Consider the following 21,487-nt stretch of genomic DNA (forward strand, 5'->3'; position numbering starts at 1 on the left):
TTAACCCCCCCCCCCCCAAATGAATGGATCCGGCCGGCAGGCCCGGCACTCACAGTCTGATACGAACCCTTAACTTCTGATCTCCCCGCGTTTTACAAATCAAAGCGTCTCCAAACCTTCAAAATTTTGGTGAGCAAAACGTCTACTTTCTCTTCTGACAACAAATTCTGCACTCACTTCAACAGTGTGCAAAATCTCACTAGAAATCACAAAACCTCCCTAAGACGAACTTAATTAAATTCTTTGTCAAGAATCATTCTCCATAACCACTCCTTACTGTTGCTCTTCTAGCACAAATCTATCCAATGGAGGAATGAAATTAAAATGACCATTTTGACCCTAAAACAAACGTGGCAAACTTTGACAGAAGAGGGCTAAAAGTTAAAAATGTGATTTAAAAGGGTATGGCTAAAAGTGGCAAGCACCCACCATACTATTTCGAGAATAAAAAATGGTATTTATTTGTACAATAAATGTCTATTATTTACTTTCATTTTGAGAGCTCTTTCTTTTCTTTTCTTTTTCTCTTTTTCAATAAAAGAAGTTACTATGTCACTGTGTGTATTAGTATTTGATATTATATTTTGTATATGCACTAAAATAACTCATAAAACCCTATCGCCTTGTTTGGTAAATGGCTGTTGACTGATTGGGTTAGAAGGTATGATTAGTTGATAACATTAGTTGATTGTAGAAATTGTTTGATAGATTAGCTGTTAGCTGATAGCTGTTTGGTATAATTTCTTTCTTCAAAAAGCTAATTGAAAAGACTGTTTTGAGTAGCCTTTTGAATTTTAGTATTTTGGAATACAAAAAACTTATTAACCAAACAACTAATAGTGATCAAATAAGCCAAAATTGGCTGATAGGCTGATTATTTACCAAACAGGACCTATATATTGAATTACATAGCATTGATCATAAGATTTTTAAATCTCTTCTTGAAGGATGAAAATCTTATTCTTTAGAGTCAAGAATTTGATTTCCTATAACTTTTTAAACAATTTAAACTAACTTATCTCATTGTAATTCTTTTGTCAAGTTAAAATCACAAGGTAAGCTTATGTGCGCCCATTTTAGTAATGACTACAGATTTTTATGCAAATCAAAACTATGAAGTTAGGTTAAGCAAATAAGTCACAAATTTTGCAGGACAAGACCTAATAAGAGGTTACTGAACAGTCAGCTGGGCAAATGTTATTTATCAAGAATGCAAAGGCTTTAAGCTTTTTTCACTAGCATGATGATCACAATGGAGAATATGAACCCCAAGAATGGTGTATTTTCAACAAAGCTAAAAGCTGGTTTTCAACTCCTAACTATATTTCCCATGCCTTACAACTTAGAAAAGCATTCTTGACACCAAAGATTGAACTTTAGCATCGCTTCAAGGAACACGACAGATAACAGCACTACTGCTAAAACGCGCCCAAGATCAGGCGCTCGAGCCATTGAACCTTTACCGGTTGGGGATGTCGGTCCGAAAGCTGGTGTGGGCACATCGCCAATGCTTGAATTTGAACTGTCCCAGAAAACGTAAAAGTATGTTAGAGCACAGATCGAGAGAGTATAGAATACGATACCCCATAGAAGCATGTATAGGTTCTCACCTTCCTGTGAATTTGCATGACCCATAACCTGCTCGAGGACACCAAAAACGGTATCAGTGTTCAGTTGAGCAAACTAAAAATGTTTCCTTTTGAGAAGTTACGAGGAATTGAACAAATTGCCACTTAGGGTTTAGTCAAATGTAATGGAAATGGATCAGACGGTTTAGGAAAGCTCATTCTCTAAGGAAATATATCTATTCAAGAGACATGTTTTAAAAGAAGTTGTGTGAATTTCCAAGTTTTGCCCGAGGATATTGATGTATTAACCAATATGAAACTACACCTATATTATATTATAAACTAATAAATGTGTAGTCTCACTATCAGTTTAAACTGTTAGTTGAGACAGAACACATCATTCAGTTATCTAAAGATTCAAATAATTATGAGAAGGATCAAACACGAAAGTATAGAATAATTAAAGAAAGAATGCAACACGATTTTAGAAATCACGGGGCATAGAAACTCACTGGGATCCACTGTAGTTGTCGTTGCTGTACCATCAAAGTCACAAGTTCCACCGACGCTTTGAACTCTCTGATAATAGTCATTGTAGGCATAAGAAGCGTGATTTTGCAGAGTATCGGGGGAATAACAAGGCTGTCCCGGTTGAATTGCGGAGCAGTTGGCATTTCCCTGCGGCCCACATGCCCAGTCGATTCCTCTTTGCAACTTATTTTCATTCGCATCTGGCTTAGCTATACAGAAAACCCCCGCTGAAGAAGAATTATTAGAAATTTGGCCCGGACTTGAAACGCCCAAATTAATAGGATAAACCGCACTGCCATTAGGGAAAAAGATGCCCCAGCTTCTTTCCGAGACTGGCCCGGGCCTTTTGTCTTCGTTAAACAGCTCGTAAATATAAGCATGGATGGGCATTTTCAGCTCACTCGGTGGACCAGTATCATTCGAAACACGGCGGATCAAGTTATTGTTGTAAATCCCCGCGTTTTCCACAGTAGCATCGGGTTCACTCGTGCTGCCAAACCAAGGCCAACCGGTTTCTGTCACAACAACGGGGATATTCGAGAAATTGAAAGCTGCAATAGCATTATATGTAGCATCCACCAAGGCGTCGAGCATGCTCTCATAGTGAAAAAGGGTATTAGGATCAACGATTTGCTTTACGGGGGAAAGTCTCTGGAAAAGAGCATACTCTATCGGGAAGATGCCATCGGATTTAACATACTCATAATACGGATAAGCATTTAGCATGTAGTATGAATTTGTGTTCTGCAGAAACTGAAGGACCTGAAAAACTGTGGAGTTCGACGAGAAGTTGAAAGTGGCTGTGGATGGGGGAAAGATCTTAGCAATTAGGTCGGTCGATTGAGGGGTCGAGACTTTGACTTGATTATTCAGGTTTGCGGAAACTAGGGCTTTATGTAGGTAATTCATAGCAGGAACTAGAACGGGTGCAGCATTCGGGAGCGAAGTAAGTACTTCACTTCCCACCGCAATAGCTGTAATATTAGTCGATGGTAAATAAGCTGCCACGTTCTTGTTTACCCATGCTGCCGCCTGCGAAGAGGACTGGCCAATACCTAAGACCTCATTATTTGTGACGCCAATAATAACTTCGATCCCGGTGTTCGATAGAGCACTCAGCATATGAGCATCAGCATCAAATAGACGGACATGCTTTATCTGACGAGCTTTAAGAAGTTCAACCACATCCTTAGCTGATGGTAGGTTAGAGACATCGGTGCCAATGTTTATCCCCACAAACGCACCTGCAAATTCATGAATAAATTCAGTAACGCCTTGGAAGAACATCAACACACATGTTCCTATTCCTTTTGGGTGACGAGGGAAACACACAACCACCACCCGAGGGTGTTCGCTGGGTAAACCCAATCTTCTGACCCTAATCGGTAAAGGATCATAAGGAGGTAAAGCAGCCTATGTTGCAAATAGCTGATCGGCTCAAACTAAGAAGGCCAATAGGCCGCTCCTGTTTGGAGTCGAACTTGCAACCTTGTGGTTACCAAGTTAACAGTCTAACCAACATGTTCCTGCTCCTTGACTTCACACCGAAATTGGAGGCTCAAGAAACAAGTCATCTTAGTAGTTTGAAATACTTTTACTTTTCACTCCTTAACCAGATAGACCAGATCATTCGATTAAAAGTACATAACTCAAAAATTAGATCAAAGTAATGTGTAAATACGATTCTTATCATCAACAAAGCTTAGCTGCATTACCTACTACATTGGACAACAACCCGCATATAAGCAGGGAAATTCCAAGCCATAGTTTAAGCATTGTTGGCGATACCTGCAGTCGTTCAATTCAAATTGAACTAGTTAAAATTGTAGCACAAGGACATTAAATTAGCAGCACGATCTATATCAATGGAAGAAATGCAAAAAAAAAAAGCCGTAATGTTGTTCCAAACAAATGGAGAACTCTTCATATTGCAAACTTATTGAAATACTGCAAAAATGCATGCTTGAACAGTGAACATGCAAACCATTTCTATTCATACTATTTATTTGCCATATATGGAGGGGCAGACGACTTCTATGCTTGATGCTCACAAAAACACATGCAAACATATGAAGAGAGCTATCATTCAAGTATGCACATGTTGACTTTCTAACGGATTGTATAAAAGGAAACAACTTTCTACACAATTAAAAGGCAAAAACATCTTTGTAATTTCCAAAAGTGTTAATGAACAATGAACAATGAACAATCAAACCGAGTTACCGAAAAAAGTAGAAGTTACTCTGCATAATTAATCAAATGTCAGCCTATAGCCAAAAACTGAATTCTATTTGCATCAAAACATTTTAGTCCCGATAACGAATAACCACATATGCAGCAAACATTGCTTGAAGTAGCTAAAAAAACTAATGAATCCCGAATTGCTGACACAATTTTGCCCTCGTTTGACAGAAGCCATTCCATAAATCCAAAAACAAAACAGCAATCCCCTCCCCAGAAACAGTAGCAAACCAGCAATGCCCAGAAAACGTCAATTCAATAATAACCAAGAAGCAAGGAACCATGTAAACTCATCAATGGAGTTAATGCTCAAATGTAAATAAGGCTATTAAGATTTGCTCTAAGTAGATATAAGGCTTTCCACACAGAAAGAAGGCACTTATTAAGCATTAATAGCTGCCATATTGGTACAGGACTTGTATTGATCAATTCCCATAAAATCAAATTTCAAAAAGAGTAAACTTTCACTCAAAACCAATTCATTTGTAGGGTTCAAGCAAGTCACTTTATTCACCTTCCTCTAATGCCCAAACTTGAATGCTTTCAAAAGAACCCAACAGAACTGACAAACACTAAATTGAACTAAATTTGGAACACCAAAGAACTCAACTTTATAATCTAACCACAACATAAAAACCAAAAGCAAGCAAAATAGAAAATGAAGAGCAAAAACACAGAGAAGCCACTCAATCCATGAAACCCAGATTGCAAAACTGTTTCAAGAACCACCATTACAAATGCCCAGGAGCAGAAATCATGAAATGATTTCATTTCAAAGAAAAAAGAGAACTTTAAGCATAGTGGAGTACGTGATTTCAGTTCAATCTGCACCCAAGAAAACTCAAAAAATACAAAAAGTAAAAAACCCTACAATTTTTTTCTTTTCTTTTCTTAATTGAAAGGGAAGGAAAGGAAAATGCAAACACACAGTCACATTTGAGAGATGAAGCTTTGATTACCCACTAAAATTAGAAGCCAAAGCAAAATCTAAGAAAGTTGCCAGAAACTTTCCAAAGATGAAACAGGAGAACACAACTTATAGTCACTTACCCAGCTGTAGTAGAGAAACAAGGTACTACTGGAGAGTGGAGAGCAGTAACTTTATATTCTTTTCTTTTTTTTTTGAAGTGAGACCAGTAACTTCTAGTCTTCTGTAATCTGTACTCCAAAATCGCAATCTGCTTTGGATTTATTACATCATTATTTTCCAATAAAACAAACATACCCCACCGCCCCCACCCCACCCCAGCGCACAAACCACGCAAAAAGTAGTATCCACTCGAGCAAGTTGATCAAATAGTTGGTTTTAACTCTCAGTGTGCGCTGTTTCTATTGATATTCTTAGTACTGATTCCGTATGCGCTGTTTCGAATTATTTTCTATTGATATTCTTAGTGTTGATTCCGTGTGCGCGCTGTTTCTAATTACTTTCTATTGATATTTTTAGTGTTGATTCCGTGTGCCCGCTGTTTCTAACTACTTTCTATTGATATTCTTAGTGCTGATTCCGTGTGTGCTGTTTCTAACTATTTTCTATTGACATTCTTAGTACTGATCATGAACAACTTTAATCATAATATATTTTTTGTAATGATTATAGATTTTTAGTAAATTAAATTTAAAAAATAAATTCTCAAAAAAAAAAAAAGTAGATTAAAAAAAGAATAGTGCCCATAAATGCTATTGTACTAGAAAAGCATTAGCGTACACCAAGATCCAATTTTTAAATTAATGTTTATTCTTCTAACGTGTAAAGTGTGTGCATATGAGAGAAACAAAGAACACTAGAGAAGAAGACAAAGAAGGGGTAAAACTGTAAAAGAGACCTCTAGTGTGAAGCACTGAAGGCGTGAAGCCTTTTCCAATTAGCTGAGCTTTACAGGGAATTTTTTTGTTTTTTTGCCTGTATTTGATGAAAAAATCGGACCAAAAGCTTCTAGGAAGAAAGTGAAAGACCAAATGGAAAAAGGGAATTTTTTTATTTAAGAAAAAAAAAAGAATTCTTTAATTACAGTTCATAACTTTAATTACAGTTCAATGTGAAACAAAGAGGCTTTCCTGAAATTCCGACATCGAGATTTTCGCCGTATGTCTGTAATCTGAATCTAACATTAATGTATTATATACAGATTTTAAGGACTTCGGAGAAATTGCATTTTAGTCCTCGTTTATAAATAAATGATGAATTTAGTCTCACTTTATTATAAGAACTGACACAGTTGTGAATGAATAATGATGTGGCAGAAATATTCTATATGACCTTCCGTTTAGAAATGTAATAATGACAAATTATATATTTATATCATAGATCAGGGTCTACCTTGCATTGTAGACCCTGGTTCAAAAATAATTTTTAAATTTTATATCTGTAATTAATACATTTTATACCATTTGACAATTTCTATATTAGCTATTATATTATATGTCAGCAATTATCAAGTTATTTTGAGAAGAATGGAGTTTTCAAATCACAATTATACAATATAAGCTTTGGTCCATGGTATAACAATTGAGAAACAATGGTCTCTTCAAATCACAAAGTACTTGGATACTTTTAATTATTAAATATTCAAAATTTTAACTTTTAATATTATTTTTTGTAAATTTTGCATCATTTGTCTTTAAATATCTAATAATTGATGGTCTTTAAGTTACAAAATTAATTTTATTAGTTAGCCCAATGTTTCAAATTTATAACAACAAAAATAATATCATTAAAAAGTTACATTTTGAGTATTTAACAATAAAATTAACTTTTTTTTAACCTTAGAGACTACTTTCGTTATAGTATTAACAATTCGTTAACCAAATGTGATAACCCATATAATGCCACACGAGGAAAATTAAAAAATTATGTGCAGCTGGCTCAACGAAGAAAGTGCGAGCAAGAATCGAACTCGTGACTTTCAAGTAAGGGAATCATGCTTTACTCACTTGAAAACTCAATCGGGCTATTATTATTATTATTATTATTAGTCTACTACTATAATTTGGTCCAATTTATTTTACTTTGAATAAACAATATTTGGAAAATAAACTTATGCATAGTTACACAATTACACAGAGTTTTTAGAAAGAAAAAACAAATATTATTTCATTTCTTTTAAAAGAAAAATAACCTCATACATATAATATTCCCCATTAGGCATGCATGTATTTGGAGAATACCTTATTTATTGTGATCATTCATTACTTGTACTTATTGAACACCCAATTGTTACTCGTTTCCTACTTGTTAATTTATTTATTAATAGATTTTTTTTACTTAATTAATGAAGAATGTGTCACCCATGATGAAATTATATGTTGTAGTGGGAAATTTTCAACTCATTTTCACACCAAAGTGATGGATAGTCCTATCGACTCTACACAATGTAATTGGGACAAGGACAAACATTGCATCAATATGAAGTGGTCTTCATCCAAATTAAACTACAAAGTGAAATTACTATAGGGGATTGATTAATGGAAAATACACAATGAAATTTTATCTTTAATACATATATTTAAAGCTATTAAAACGGAATAGGCATGTTGCGTTGGTATGGCCTACCCTGTAATAAAGTACGAGAAAAGTTTTGATTTTCAAGAACCGTTAAAGTGGTAGACCACTGGACCTAAAGAAAAATTTGACCATTTTAATCTGTCTATATCTAGGCAGTGAAAAGCACGTGATTTCTTGTTTGTTGGAGCCAACTATTTAGAATCTTTCTGTTTTTTATTTTTTCTTTTTCACTTTTTCGACTGCCAAAGAGGGTTTATTATAAGAAAAAAAAATTAAGAGTCAAAATGCAACATTCACTCAAAACTGCAATCCCTTATTAAAATGGATCAATATGTGATACACTAACACTAAAAACAGAAAATATTTTTTTAGTAAATGTGTTAGCACAAGTAAAAGAGATTTGAATTGATTAAGCATGTAGTTAAAGATCATGATCTATGTGTATGCAGTAACACCTTTAAAAAAGTTATTTCCATAATGAAACCTAATCGAGTCACTTATATGCAAATTTTATTGTGCGAACATAATTAGTGTAGCATGAAAATTCGTGTCAATATTCTTTTGTTTTAATTTTTTTGTTTTGTTTTGTAAACCCATTAAATTTGAAACTTTGTAAGTCAATACAAATTCGAAAGAGTATAAGCTCAACAGTTTTCTTGTATTTGTGGATAAATTATTCGATCAACTTGTATAAATATAACATCCTATCACTATTGTCAACTTACTTCATGTGTCTCAAATAATTCATTTTTTCTGTTAATCACTTGTAACCTCAAATAATGTTATTGTCAACCAACAAGATTAAAGCTTGTGTTGGGCCAACACCAACATAAATAATAATCTTCATTAAACCAGGAGTGGCACTATAACAAGAACAATGTAATGCAATCATCCATAAATGATAACCCCTTGTGCATAAATAGTCATTAAATCACACAAAAACATTGTAAATAAAGTAGAGAATCAACATCAGACTACAATGGGACTACTAAAGCAAACTATTTACACCTTGAAAGGATCATGCCACACAGCAAGAGGGCCATGAGTTGCTTCCACAGGGGATCAATCGAGACTTGACTGGATGATTGTAGCCATCAAGAAACACAATGCAAATGAGCTAGAAGTAGAATCGAACTTGTAAACCATATCAGCTATCAAGAACCTAGATTAATCGCATAGAAGGGTTACTAAGATTACTAAAATAAATAAATAAATAAAATCTGAGTTATTCATAAATGACTCAAAAAAAAATAAATCAATCTAGATTATTCATAACCCAATTGACTTGATGATTGTAGCCATCAAGAAACACAATGCAAATGAGCTAGAAGTAGAATCGAACTTGTAAACCATATCAGCTATCAAAAACCTAGATTAATCGCATAGAAGGGTTACTAAGATTACTAAAATAAATAAATAAATAAAATCTGAGTTATTCATAAACGACTCAAAAAAAAATAAATCAATTTAAATTATTTATAACCCAATTGACTGGATGATTGTAACCATCACGAAACACAATGCAAATGAGCTAGAAGTAGAGAAGTTATTCATAAACGGCTCAAAAAAAAAATCAATCTAGAATATTAATAACCCAATTGACTCAAATAAAGAAGACAAATAAGACCACTCCCATACTAATAACTTGCCTGGCCACTAGGAAGAAGGAACATTGGTTGTCACATCCACCATTTTGGTGAAAAAACATAACAAAATGATGCAGAAGATTATAGTGTCAGCAAAATAGAAATAAAGGCGGATGTTTTGCACAACAAAGTTTTCACAAAACAATCCATATATCCTTTGTGCATATAACTAGTCAGATCACACACAAAACATTGTATTCTAGAGTAGAGAATCCTTGACGACATCAAAGTACAACGTCACTACAGAATCAAAATATAGCTCGAAAGACAACCATGCTACTACAAAGAGTCTAATAAAGAGTTCAGTTTCTTGGAGACCCATCCCTCTCTGGGCCAGCCCTTGGATAATCCTGTTGATCAAAGTGTCTACCCCTGCCTCCATTGTTAGGGCTCCTGCTTCTGCTTTGGGGAGAATGCCCCCGCCTAACAGGACTTCTGCTGCGACTCCTCGAGTATGGTGGTGATTGCTCCCTAACTGGGGTTTGGCTACGGCTCCTTGACCCATTGTAAGGTGGAGAGCGTTCTCTCACTGGAGAACGGGAGAATGACCTCTCCCGGCTGTACCTCCTCTCCTCGGGCGAGGCAGACCTGGAACAATTGTTAGTCAGCATAAAGGAAATGAGTAAACAAAGGGGGTGGAAGTATTTAGACATTTGCTGGGATGTTGTATGATTCTGGGCACCCCAAACCCACAGGCAGAATAGTAGTAGTAAATACAAAATCAAGAAAATGTTTTACGACATACCTTGAGTATCCCTTTCTCTTAGGGGAGTAGTACTCGCGGCTGCGTGATCTTGCATACCTGGATGGTGGAGAGCGTGAGTAGCGAGGGGAGTAAGAATAGCGAGGAGGAGAACGTCTCCGGTCATAATTACGTCCACCCCTATATAGATTGTGGCAATCAAGAAAATGAGACTAAACAACACAGTAAAAACCAATTTTTGAATTGTTACAATTATCTGAGCATTAAATTTTACATTAGAATTTCACATCATACTATTAAACACAGTTGAGTGGAACGGAGATATGGTAACACAAAACTATGAAAAACAAACCTGTGCTCCCTAGCTCTCATTTCATTAGGCTTCTTCCTGTTCTCCTCAGCAAAAACAACTGTCAGCTGCCGACCTTGAAGAATCTGGCCATCCATCTGATACTTAGCTTCAGCAGCATCGTCAGGTTCCATGTATTGGACAAAACCAAAGCCACGTGGGTCACTGCAAAATAGAAGATGGCAAGGGAAGTAGGAATGAAGAAGACAGTCAGTAAAGAGATCCTATGATATGCCACAAAGGAGTAATCTAAAAGAGCAACAGCTAGAATATTGGGTGCTGTTTGACAGGTCAGGAGGTCCTTGGTCAATACATCAGCCTGAGAACTCTTTAGTTTAGGTGTGAACCTAAATCTAGAACCACAAATTAAGAGTAGAAAGTGAATTTTAGAAAGCCAACAATGCAATCAAGCTATGAATGGTGAAAGCAGTTCACTGATTAAAAGCCTAACAACGACACCTAAGAAAATTTTACAAATATTGACTGAAAATAAAATGAAATGAAATAATAATAATATAATCCCAATGAAATGGAAGGCCATCGTAAGTGCATAAGCAAGCACATGGCTGCTGACCTTGGAAGTATCAGTTTTAAGATGACTTGAAATTCTTCAAGACTTCAAATCTTGAAATCTTCACATTGTATTCATTTCCAAATTTGTTCCAACCTTCACTACCATTAACATCACCTTGAACTCTTACTACTGATTGATGTCAACAGAACTCTTACTCTACTTGATATCAACAGAACTCTTAATACTTGATTGATGCCTTCAAAACTCTTTTTCACTGCTAAATCTCAACAATTTTAATAAAACAAACCTAACTTAAATATCAGATGAGTAAAGATGAACCCACCATCATATAAGCATCCACATTACCAGACTTGAATAGTATAGAGTTTACACTTATTTCCTGAAAATGTATGACTAACCATTTTTTTTCAAAAAAAAAAAAGAAAATCCACGAAGGCAAGAAGATGAATACAATGAGAATCAATGCAAGCTCACCCAGTGTAGTAATCTCTTGGCAAATATATGTCCTTAAGAGGGCCAAACTGCCCAAATGGCCTCCGCAGATCTTCAGGCCTGCACCAAATATCAGACGGAAATATGCATTCATGTTCATGAAGACAAACTATTGAACAAAGGCATTACAAAAGGGCAGGATAAAGCACACAAAACAAAAGGAATGGCATGAAATTTTATCAGCCCAAATCAAAAAGTTGTTAACTAATAAAATGTGAACACTAAATGAGATATGAAATGAATTGGGTTATAATGCATACCGACAATCACGGCGAAGATTACGAACTAAAAGACTAGTTGGGCCATCTCTGGCACGTCCACCATAGCGACCTCTGGGACTAGGGCTCCTTCCCCTTCTGCCATAGCCACCTCTAGGTGGTGATGGGGTGTAGCTTCTTCCCCTCATTTTGTAGATTTATGTAAGACCTAACAAGGTGAAACAGACAAAATGAATAAATTAAACAAACACACAAATGATTAGCCAAACACCCAAAAAAATTATATTTCCATCATCTTTGCATACAATGAACTGCCTTGAATAAGTTCCCTTTTTATTTAAATCTGAATTATTATTAGTTAGTAACTATTACTGGAGCATAGTTCTTTACTAAAAATAAAAATTTTAAAAAAAAACATAAGTTGCAGACCTCAGATGGTCTTAACGCACTACATACAGTGGGCAAAAGAGAGTGATCAGCTAGAGCTAATACATGATAAAATGCTATCATTTCAGCTGTCAATATGATTGAATATTCATCATTTCAATCTCTAAGGCCCACAAAAATACAGTGCAAATGAGTTTGAAGTTAAGAGCCACACTTGTAGAAGTTTTTCAAAAAAACCAAAAACTAATCAGCAGCTTATCAAAAAATAATACTGAATAATAACAGTACTAATAGCTAATCAGCTGCACCTTGAAAGTAATAAAGAGAATGATCAGCCAGTACGAATACATGATAATTGCTATCATATCAGCTATCAATATATTAGATTAATCATCATCCCATCCTCTAAATCTTAGAAATTCAAGGTGAAGTGTACATAATGGCAAGTAAATGTAGCCCAAGAACTTGCAAACAAAAAACCATATACTAATGGAGAAAAAGAAAAGAAACCTATTTGTATGCATTTGTCAATACAAGTGACCAGCCAATAATACCAGCTTGCATCAAGGTGGCATGGTGCAGAAACCAAACAATAATTCATGTAGCAATATATTGGTAAGCAAATACAATTGTATTACCACCACATGAACGCACAATAAGAGTATAATTGTTCCAGCATTTACATATAATAGTTATGTACAGTTTCTAAAAAAGCAGACAAATTAATTTAAAAAATGAATGCAACTCATATGACAATATCTGTGTGATGGGTGAAAAATAGGTTCAAGAATCATGAAAATATGAATAAAACAACAAAAAGTGAATGATGGATGCATTCAATTAGCCGCCAGGTGAGCTTTCAAACTGTTACAAAGTTCCATAAATCCAATTTCATCCTCGAAAACCAAGTTTCGTCTAAAAGAGAAAAAAAAAAATTAACAGCTTTAAACCTAATTTGATGCGGGTTTGTCCACCTTAAACAAAACGAGAAAGCTAATCCCTAATTAAGAGCTTCGAAGCAGAAAACAGCAAACAATTTATAGAAACGCAACGATAACTTCTAACCCTAACTTCTACACAGAATCACGGATATGTATAACACCATACGCTAAAGGAGGTTCCGATTAGAGAGTTGAAGGCAAAGGAATTACCTGAAAGCGAAGAACGACGAGATTGAAAACGCTGGCGAGAGAGAGGGAGACGGCGATAGGAGATTGAGAGCAAAAGACGGGTCTGATTTAGGGCAAACGACATGTTTATATAATTGCAGGAAGGAACTCGTGTGGCGTTAAATGCACTTTGACCCCTCTAATTTTCCAATATTGCACCATCACTCCTTTACCTTTGTATAAATTATTTTCTCCCCCTTTCTTTTGAACCATAAGCCGCAATTCGTATATATGATTCGTTAACTGGTCAACACGATAATGACACAAACAAATAAAACTAAGCATGAACATGATACGTTAAGGTTGACGGGTTGATATTCTTAACACGAACACGATTTGTAAACAAATTGACACAATAAATATATTGTGTTAATAGGTTTCGGATCGTTTTGACATGATACGACATGAAACCCGTTTAAATTCGATAGACATATTAATATTTTAAAAAATAAAATAAAATTTGAAGTAAAGTTATATTAAATCAAATCATAACATTAATAAAATGATACAATAACATTAAAAAATCATAATTGTAAAACTCTATCTAAATTATCGTGATCGTGAGAGATTCTTAGAGAGTAACCATAAGAACACAACTTTTAAAGTCTTTATGGATGTTTAGTTTTTAACTTTTTTTGTGTGAACAGGTTAACACAATAATATTAATTGGTCAAACAAGTTATTAAAATGTTGAATGAGTTGACCCTTTAAAACACAAAACATACGAGTTCTTAACAACTTGTAGAGTCATCAAAACGAGCTTAGCCCGTCGGTTTAACCCGTCCCGCCCTGCAAAAAGGACGAAACGGACTTTGATAGTTTGGACCCGTATTTTAAAGGGCTTTCTAGCCCGCCCCTACCTAACCTGCGAGCTTGACGTGACGGACTTGGCAGGCCGACAGAGGGCCACCGAGCCATATATATGAATTTTGGTTTACAGTTTACGAACTACAAACCAAAATTCTTTTATATATATACATAATTAAAACATTTTTTAGATATTAAATTAAATACAACAATGTAAAACTTCGAGCCCAACCCAATCTTTATATCGTATATCCTAATCCAAAGATATAGTTTGCATGCTCAACCCATCTTAGCCGGCATGGGGCTTCTCATGGCGGGTTGGTATGCCGTGGAAAGATGGACATGTGTCTACATTCATATGCACTATACTTTACATTCACATACACTATACTCTACATTCACAATTTGTAAACTCCATATTCACACATTACAGGATTATATGTTTACTAACTATACTCTACATTCACATACACTATACTCTACATTCACAATTTGTAAACTCCACATTCACACATTCAAAACTCTATATTCACAGGTCCTATACTCCACATTCACAACTTGAGAATTCCACATTCACACATTACAAGGCTACAAGTTGCTAGAACTTTTTAACTCTATTACAGATTCACACATGCATAACTCTACATTCACGATTTCTATACTCCATATTCACAATTTGAAACCTTCACATTCACACATTTCTGGGCAACTCTACATTCACGATTTTTATACTCTACCTTCACACATTTTTGGATAACTCTATATTCAACAATATGTTTACTAATTAAAAAAAAAAAAAAAGAAGCCAAAAATAACGTAGTTTTGGACCCAAGTCCACCTGGGTCCACAACATAATTTGCCTCTCATGGCATCCCCTCCATTTAATTTGGGCCAATCAGATTGGTAGATTACTTATATTTTTTGAATATAAGAAATTTATTGTTTAAATTATGATAATTTAAAAAAAAAAATTGATCTCAAAATTTCTTATAAAGAGTTTCACACTTTTGTGATGAAGTTAAAAGGTAAAATATATACTACTTCACTTTAATTCGCATATCATTAGTTCTTAATTTTGTTGGATAATGATCCATCATGAATATCATACAACTACCTTGATTTTTTTTTAAAAAAATGCACATAAAAAGCTAAGAATATATACAATGTTTTGGATTGTGCTTTTCTGTGGAGTATATTGTTATCATCGGATCAGAAGCGACGCATATCTCTGGGAGGCTTAAAATGAAGAGGGTGAGTTTCTGGGGTGGCATTTTTATCCTCTTTCCACATCTTGATGGTCTTGTCAGCCTCACAAGTGATAAGCCTGGTACCAGTAACATCATAGCTGAGTGCATAAATGCCCGCTTCACTTTCCAGTGACCCTGTAATAATCACAACATAGAAGGAGCAGCAAATCAATCAATACTGTATTTTGTTTAAAAATCTTGATCAGAGCCTCGGGTAGGCCGGGGACATACCTGGTTGAACAATAGTTTGCGCTTGCTGGAAATTGTGGCCGCTCTTCCAATCCCAAAACCACAAGCTTCCATTATCACCTTCATACAGTAAAAGAGAAATTGAAGGAATGAATTTCATGACAAAGAATAGAAATGGGGCAGTACTCGAGTTCAACAACCCCCCTTTTGGAAATTTTAACATCATGCAACTCAAATGCAAAGTTCAAATTTCTTACCTCCTGTAGCCATAACACCCTCATTATTAACAGCCATGGCATTGATGATTGTTTTCTGCTGAGAACTGTAACAAGATAATGTCGTATTAGAAAACAATAATTGCTTCCAAGTTCCAAAGACCACATAGATGAAAATTAGGGTGGGTATGCCACAAATCTTACAGCATGTTGTGCAAAAATTCTCCTTTGGGGAGGTTGAATTTTTTTATGTTGTCAGCAGAGGCAGACGCAAAAACATCCCTAGACCAGAGAAATGGATATCAGTCATATGTGAGCCCAGAAATGAGGAACAAAAGAGCAAGTTTGCAGAAAGGCTAATGAAAAAAAAAGTGCATATACATACTCCTTTGGATGCCAAGCCATCGCCCTCACAGATTTCTTGTGGTGTGTGAGTGTTGCCATAGCCTTACCTGCCAAGCACACACAATCATCACCATTAACCACAAAAGTGAGCAACAAAGTTACTTATCAAGTTAGATGGTGTCAATATCCATAAAATAGTACCATATCTAAGGTCCCATAATTTTATAGTTGAATCGTGTGAACCGGTGATGACCTGAGGATCCTGAAAAGGCATAGTTAAAATGTTAGATTAATTAATGTTAACCCGCAGATAAACCAATTAGAAAGAGTGAAAGCATGGCAATAATTATACAATTATTTGACCTAGTCTCAAGCCTTAAACGTGACTAAGCACAACTAAATGCCTCAACAAAAGAAACAGATGAAGAAAAAAAAAACTTGCCAGTTTTCGAGTAAAAACAGAGCAGACAGTGTTCTCATGCCCCGACAAAGCATGTATTTGCATCTTGGTTCTGCTGTCCCAGACCTGGAAAATCATCAAAATAAGCAACACAGAATTTTATGACCAAATTTATAGAAATTAAAGTGGCTCAAATATCAATTACAGAGCAAAAATTAGGACACTGGATGACAATCTTTAAAGAGACAACATACCCGACAGACTGAATCACGACCCCCAGTGAACAAGACATCCATGGCGGGATGAAGAGCTAAGCAGTAGACACCACTTAAATGTCCATGATAAGACCGAATCACCTACAACACAAAAAGTGTGACTATTATGTAATCACATTCTTGACCATGATTTATACCAGAATGACTTGATTCATTTCTTAAATCTTAACTAACCTTATTTTGTTCTAGATCCCAGCATTTTACTTGTTTATCATCACCGGCAGAGAACAGGCATGTATTGCTATTGCTAACAGCAAGGCCTGTAAAAAACGATAGTTGTTAATGCACTGCTGGAATTTTCTGTTCTCATTTTTGCCATGTCCAGTTAACACAAAAAAACAATTAAGTATCAACCACAAATATTCCAGAATACAACAGAATTTGTAAGACAAACCTCTTATTTGTTCAATATGACCAGTAAGAGTCAGCTTTAGCGTTCCAGTTGCTAAATCCCACATCTTGCACCAGAATAGAGGAACCAAATAAATTTTTTGTTAGCATGTCTAATCCAGTCTCTGCCTGGCCCATATCAAAAACAAAAAACAATATTTTGAGTTTTTGAGTTTCCTACCTTAATAGTTCGATCAGCTGACCCTGTACAAAACCATGAATTAGCGGGGTCCACTGCAACAGACCGCACCCAACCCAAATGCCCACTGATCACCTATACAAACATGAAACATCCATCAATTGCCAATCATACATGAAAAGCTGACAACCTAAAAAAAGAACATAATAATGATAGGCTAAGTTACACAGGCAGACTGGGGGAAGGGGTGTCATACTGCTCAATCTACTGAATATGAGTGCAAACAATCATACTTTTCAGTAATTAATGGGAGAAAGTAAGTTGCTGACCCCCACCTCCCTAAGAAAGGAGCTCAAGTTACTTACCCTGTAATTCTTCCAGGGAGAATGCCACACAGGGCGTGGCCATTTACTTGGTATTCTTTCCATTATTGCAGCAGTTGAAAGATTCCTGAAAGAAGAACAAAATAGTATTTTTTTTAAGTATATATAGGATATGGCCTATATCATTTTAACCCAATGCCTGAAAAAAACCCAGCAAAATTCACAGAGAAGGTTGAACATAAAATTCAGAATACAACAAATTAGGCTAGTGCCTGATAATCCATCTAGTATAAGGAAAATACTGTAGAGAATATAAGGAAATATAACTGAGACCTTTCAGACGAGGTGTGTTGTGATGGAATAACTGCAATACTTCTACTTGATAACCCATCTGTTCTGTAAATGAAAAGGCAACAGATGAAAAGTGAATGTGAATCATTAAAATCGTATGACTTGTTTCCCATTTCATATTGAAAGCAGACATGAGACAATATCAACCTTGTTAGGAGGTATATCCAATGAAATTTAATACAAAGAACATGACTCTGGAACTAGAACAAAAGAACGAACATGGAATACCAAAAATAAAGGCAAAAAAAGGATAACATACGTGCTATTTGGTTGCAAAGATGGACCAACAGCCTCATTTTTAGGCACCCCCTTCGGTGGGTCTCTTGCATTTTCTGGACCTGCCAGGAGAAGCCAAATGCAAATTAAACAACAGAACTACCTTACTCATTTTAATAATACAGTTCGAAATTCTCTATGATAAACGGATCAACCCTGCCAAATCTTAATGATTGATGTAGAAAGGGTAAACTTTCTTTGTATATCATTCAACACATTCAAAACAAGCACCATCGCAATACCAAGTAAAAATCTACCAAATCAAACAGGGACACTATACCTGGAAGAGAAAGGGCATTTGAAGGAGCAGAAGCCTTTTGTGCTTGATTTTGGGCAGCCGCATTTGAATTAGAATGAGGTTGAACTCCTTTGCTTGCTATATCTCCATACTCAATATTCAGCTTAATAAAAAAAACACACACACATTAAAATCCTCCGTAAAACTGCAGCACGATTTTGCACAAAGGCCATAGAAACTCAACCAAAAATAAATAAATATCAGCATTATCAACTTACCTTATGAGTAATTCGAATCTTCTTGCTGCGATCAAAATAAACAAATAAACGAATGAATATCACAATTATGGTTACAGAGAGAAATATGTGTATTGTATTAAGTTTGAAGGCGTACCTTTCCGGCGCGGGAGGGGGAAAGTGGCCGTGGAGAGGAGAGAAGACATCCATAGCTCGCTTCGTTGATCGAAATGTGAGTTTCCTTAGAGATTGCGGTTCTGGTAACTCCAACGCCATCTGTGCGAGCAAAAGGTCGGTGCGAGAAGAAGATGGTTTGCGCGGGTTGAGCTGGTAGAGACCAGAGAGTAAGGACCAAGGACGTAGGGCTTATGAATTGAGTAATACGTTCAATTACAGCGTAAGTCTTTGTTTATTCGAATTACAATATTTGATTAGAGAGAATTTGTAACGGAAACCTAACTCTTACGCTCGGGGCAAATTATAGAACATTAAAAGGGAAAGGGCATCCGTTATTCTAGGTTGGAGGTCTTTATATAGTTTCTCAATTGGTCATCTCTTCTTTAATCTTCTAATTCGATTTGGATAATTTGATTATCTAGTTGTTCCATTTAATGGATATGGTGCTCTAGCCCAATTTACTTGGGTCATTTTAACAATGCATAAGCCCAGCATTTGGGCCTTTCCTTGTACAAAGCGTTGGGTTGTTGGATCTTACAATCTTATGTGTCCATATAAGTTTGCATATAATTATGTTATTGCTGGGAATAATATTTCAAAAAAATATTATTGTTAAGAGTAAGGGTTAAATAAATCATTGAGTTATATGTGAAATTGTAATTGATCTTTAAATAATTTATAATTATGTAATTAAATTAAAAGTGACATATACTCTCGGTTGTAAGCTGATGTGGCCAAGTCCACACAAATACATATTTTTCAACCGTATTTGTGTGGCCAAGTGTTCGGGTCTTAATTATTTAAGTGTCAAAATGCTCTTCAATCCAAATTTGTAATTCAAATATATATGAAGTTTGAGTAGGTTATGTGTTATATATCTCACTTTTTTTTCTTTTTCTTTTTTTTTTTTGTTTTGGGGTTCGTAAGTCAAAAAATTTGTTTATTTGATTAACAATCATATCCTAATAATGAATTGTTGTGTTCGTCCATCTTGCCAACCAGCCAGCTAATTATTGGATTTAATTTTAAGTGTATGATCGTAGCATATAGTGAGCAAATGTATCAAGCCATTGAAGTTCTTATACAAGGTTCATATCCTCTCCACCAATTATTCCTATTCATGCAATTTCATAAGTAAAATAATGCATACCTACATATACATACACACGCATGCATATACACACACACTGTGTGTGTATGTATGTACTACATAGTACATTTTGCCATGCCACCATGAAAAGTCATAAATTGTGTTTATTTCAATTCCCAAAAGGGAGAGGGTGACTGAGTGGGTGGAACTTTGGAACATGACTTTTGTGTTAAAAGTTTACGAGTTCGATTATTGTCAATATCATATTGGTTGACCCTATTGTAGAAGGATTTTTTAATACAATTTACCTCTCATGTGTGATTTGCATATTATATTACACAGTAGTGGAGTTTAGTTAGTCTACACTTTTGGGTAGTGCGATTATCTCTCTTGTGTAGTTTTGAGACTATTACAGTGTAACCGAGTTTCTCTCGTGGCACATAGTAGTTTGGTATCTCATTATCATCCAAAAAAAACTGTTTTTTCAACTTATAGAAATGTATAAATAAATATGTTGGATTACAAGTGACTAATAAAATTAATAGGCTTTTATACTTTTGACTTAATTTCAACTAAAATGAAGTAGTCAATGTTCAAGGCGGTGCATAAGTCAACCACCAAGCTAGCTATGGGAATCATGGGGAAGTTATTTAATTCACAACTTGAAAAATAATTACTTCTCAAGTTGTCGAGTAATACTAGATACATTTTCGAAAGAAAAATTGTCGTCAAACGTAACGTATTCTAATTGGTTAAATTATGGAATAATTTATTCAATAAATATTCAAAGGTAATGCATTTTGATCGATCAACTGTCAAGTAAGCGAAAACCAATAAATCAAAAATGTAATACATCATATGAGATTTATATTGTCGGAAGTATCTTGATCAGGTATACTATATTGTCTATTGATGAATGGTCATTCACGTGAGGCAATGAGTTGCATGGTTTGACTTTTGATGTAATTGTTAATAAATCACAATTTGGGCCTAATTAATTAAGGTGATTAGTGCTAATGACACACCAAACCGTGGGTTGGTACTGTCACAAGCCTACCTAGCTCAGGTAGGGTTGGGGCAGCTTGTCACCTCATGTGTATAACCCTAAAGAAATAATGAAGTAATTAATCTTTAATCACACAAAAAAGTTGCATGCTGCATGTGGTTCCAACAACCTAACCTTAAATCTTATCCATTTAGATGGTTTAATAATGTTTTAGGACAATAATTTGGGTGGTTAAGGTTACACATTAAGACCCATTGTGGGGTTGGTAAAATGCCCCATTACGTAGCACACAGTTAACCGAGACTCTATGTATTTCTATATATACACGCATAATTGTGGGCAATTTAAATTGAATTGGTCAGACAGTTAACTTGTTACGTTAATCACAATATTTCAAATTTGATTTCTTGTAAGTTTACACATCGACTTTCTAGATTTG

The 21,487-nt window shown here is 35.2% G+C and overlaps 3 protein-coding genes and 1 non-coding gene across 7 annotated transcripts; all 4 read right to left on the bottom strand.

Annotated features, from left to right (window-relative positions):
* Positions 1 to 1,171: 1,171 nt before the first annotated feature.
* On the bottom strand, positions 1,172 to 5,469 carry LOC116024599 (glucan endo-1,3-beta-glucosidase 4-like). 3 transcript variants are annotated; one of them, XM_031265528.1, is made up of 5 exons: positions 5,391 to 5,469; positions 3,815 to 3,887; positions 2,081 to 3,343; positions 1,611 to 1,638; positions 1,172 to 1,522 (listed from the first exon to the last, which is right to left on the bottom strand). In XM_031265528.1, exons 2-5 carry the CDS (start codon positions 3,873 to 3,875, stop codon positions 1,336 to 1,338), a joined length of 1,539 nt encoding a protein of 512 aa, XP_031121388.1. In that variant the 5' UTR covers positions 3,876 to 3,887; positions 5,391 to 5,469; the 3' UTR covers positions 1,172 to 1,335. The 3 variants fall into 3 exon arrangements, with proteins under 3 accessions (XP_031121388.1, XP_031121387.1, XP_031121389.1); XM_031265527.1 differs by lacking the exon at positions 5,391 to 5,469 and adding an exon at positions 5,300 to 5,368; XM_031265529.1 differs by lacking the exon at positions 5,391 to 5,469 and adding an exon at positions 4,855 to 5,073.
* Positions 5,470 to 9,578: 4,109 nt separating this feature from the next.
* On the bottom strand, positions 9,579 to 13,424 carry LOC116025627 (serine/arginine-rich SC35-like splicing factor SCL30A). 2 transcript variants are annotated; one of them, XM_031266929.1, is made up of 6 exons: positions 13,327 to 13,424; positions 11,831 to 11,996; positions 11,553 to 11,630; positions 10,547 to 10,708; positions 10,237 to 10,293; positions 9,579 to 10,079 (listed from the first exon to the last, which is right to left on the bottom strand). In XM_031266929.1, the coding sequence occupies exons 2-6, from the start codon at positions 11,974 to 11,976 to the stop codon at positions 9,794 to 9,796; spliced, it is 729 nt and encodes a 242-aa protein (XP_031122789.1). In that variant the 5' UTR covers positions 11,977 to 11,996; positions 13,327 to 13,424; the 3' UTR covers positions 9,579 to 9,793. The 2 variants fall into 2 exon arrangements, with proteins under 2 accessions (XP_031122789.1, XP_031122788.1); XM_031266928.1 differs by having other exon boundaries at positions 10,237 to 10,374.
* LOC116026373 lies at positions 12,258 to 12,337 on the bottom strand. The gene has a single exon (XR_004099841.1). It is a non-coding gene; the product is annotated as a small nucleolar RNA Z102/R77 (small nucleolar RNA).
* Positions 13,425 to 15,192: 1,768 nt separating the features above from the next.
* On the bottom strand, positions 15,193 to 19,253 carry LOC116025779 (protein pleiotropic regulatory locus 1-like). Its single transcript, XM_031267115.1, has 17 exons — positions 18,933 to 19,253; positions 18,818 to 18,842; positions 18,582 to 18,702; positions 18,285 to 18,363; positions 18,008 to 18,070; positions 17,717 to 17,801; positions 17,394 to 17,486; positions 17,217 to 17,280; positions 16,997 to 17,082; positions 16,802 to 16,903; positions 16,590 to 16,673; positions 16,349 to 16,409; positions 16,188 to 16,254; positions 16,007 to 16,084; positions 15,845 to 15,909; positions 15,630 to 15,707; positions 15,193 to 15,533 (listed from the first exon to the last, which is right to left on the bottom strand). Exons 1-17 carry the CDS (start codon positions 19,049 to 19,051, stop codon positions 15,361 to 15,363), a joined length of 1,443 nt encoding a protein of 480 aa, XP_031122975.1. The 5' UTR covers positions 19,052 to 19,253; the 3' UTR covers positions 15,193 to 15,360.
* Between the last annotated feature and the right edge of the window lie 2,234 nt (positions 19,254 to 21,487).

This window comes from Ipomoea triloba, chromosome 7 (assembly GCF_003576645.1).
Source record: "Ipomoea triloba cultivar NCNSP0323 chromosome 7, ASM357664v1".
Lineage (NCBI taxonomy): Eukaryota > Viridiplantae > Streptophyta > Magnoliopsida > Solanales > Convolvulaceae > Ipomoea > Ipomoea triloba.

What these genes read in the sequence shown, in the direction of transcription:
- LOC116024599 (XM_031265528.1), bottom strand. Translation starts at nt 3,875, where the DNA reads ATGCTTAAACTATGGCTTGGAATTTCCCTGCTTATATGCGGGTTGTTG. An exon ending in GTTGTTGTCCAATGTAGTAG is followed by an intron (nt 3,344 to 3,814) that starts GTAATGCAGCTA and finishes ATGAATTTGCAG; the next exon opens with GTGCGTTTGTGGGGATAAAC. An exon ending in TCATGCAAATTCACAGGAAG is followed by an intron (nt 1,523 to 1,610) that starts GTGAGAACCTAT and finishes TTTCTGGGACAG; the next exon opens with TTCAAATTCAAGCATTGGCG.
- LOC116025779 (XM_031267115.1), bottom strand. Translation starts at nt 19,051, where the DNA reads ATGGCGTTGGAGTTACCAGAACCGCAATCTCTAAGGAAACTCACATTT. An exon ending in CAACACACCTCGTCTGAAAG is followed by an intron (nt 17,802 to 18,007) that starts GTCTCAGTTATA and finishes TTCTTCTTTCAG; the next exon opens with GAATCTTTCAACTGCTGCAA. An exon ending in CTGTTTTTACTCGAAAACTG is followed by an intron (nt 16,410 to 16,589) that starts GCAAGTTTTTTT and finishes ATGCCTTTTCAG; the next exon opens with GATCCTCAGGTCATCACCGG.
- LOC116025627 (XM_031266928.1), bottom strand. Translation starts at nt 11,976, where the DNA reads ATGAGGGGAAGAAGCTACACCCCATCACCACCTAGAGGTGGCTATGGC. An exon ending in CCAAGAGATTACTACACTGG is followed by an intron (nt 10,709 to 11,552) that starts GTGAGCTTGCAT and finishes TCTATTTTGCAG; the next exon opens with TGACCCACGTGGCTTTGGTT. An exon ending in AAGAGAAAGGGATACTCAAG is followed by an intron (nt 10,080 to 10,236) that starts GTATGTCGTAAA and finishes CAATTGTTCCAG; the next exon opens with GTCTGCCTCGCCCGAGGAGA.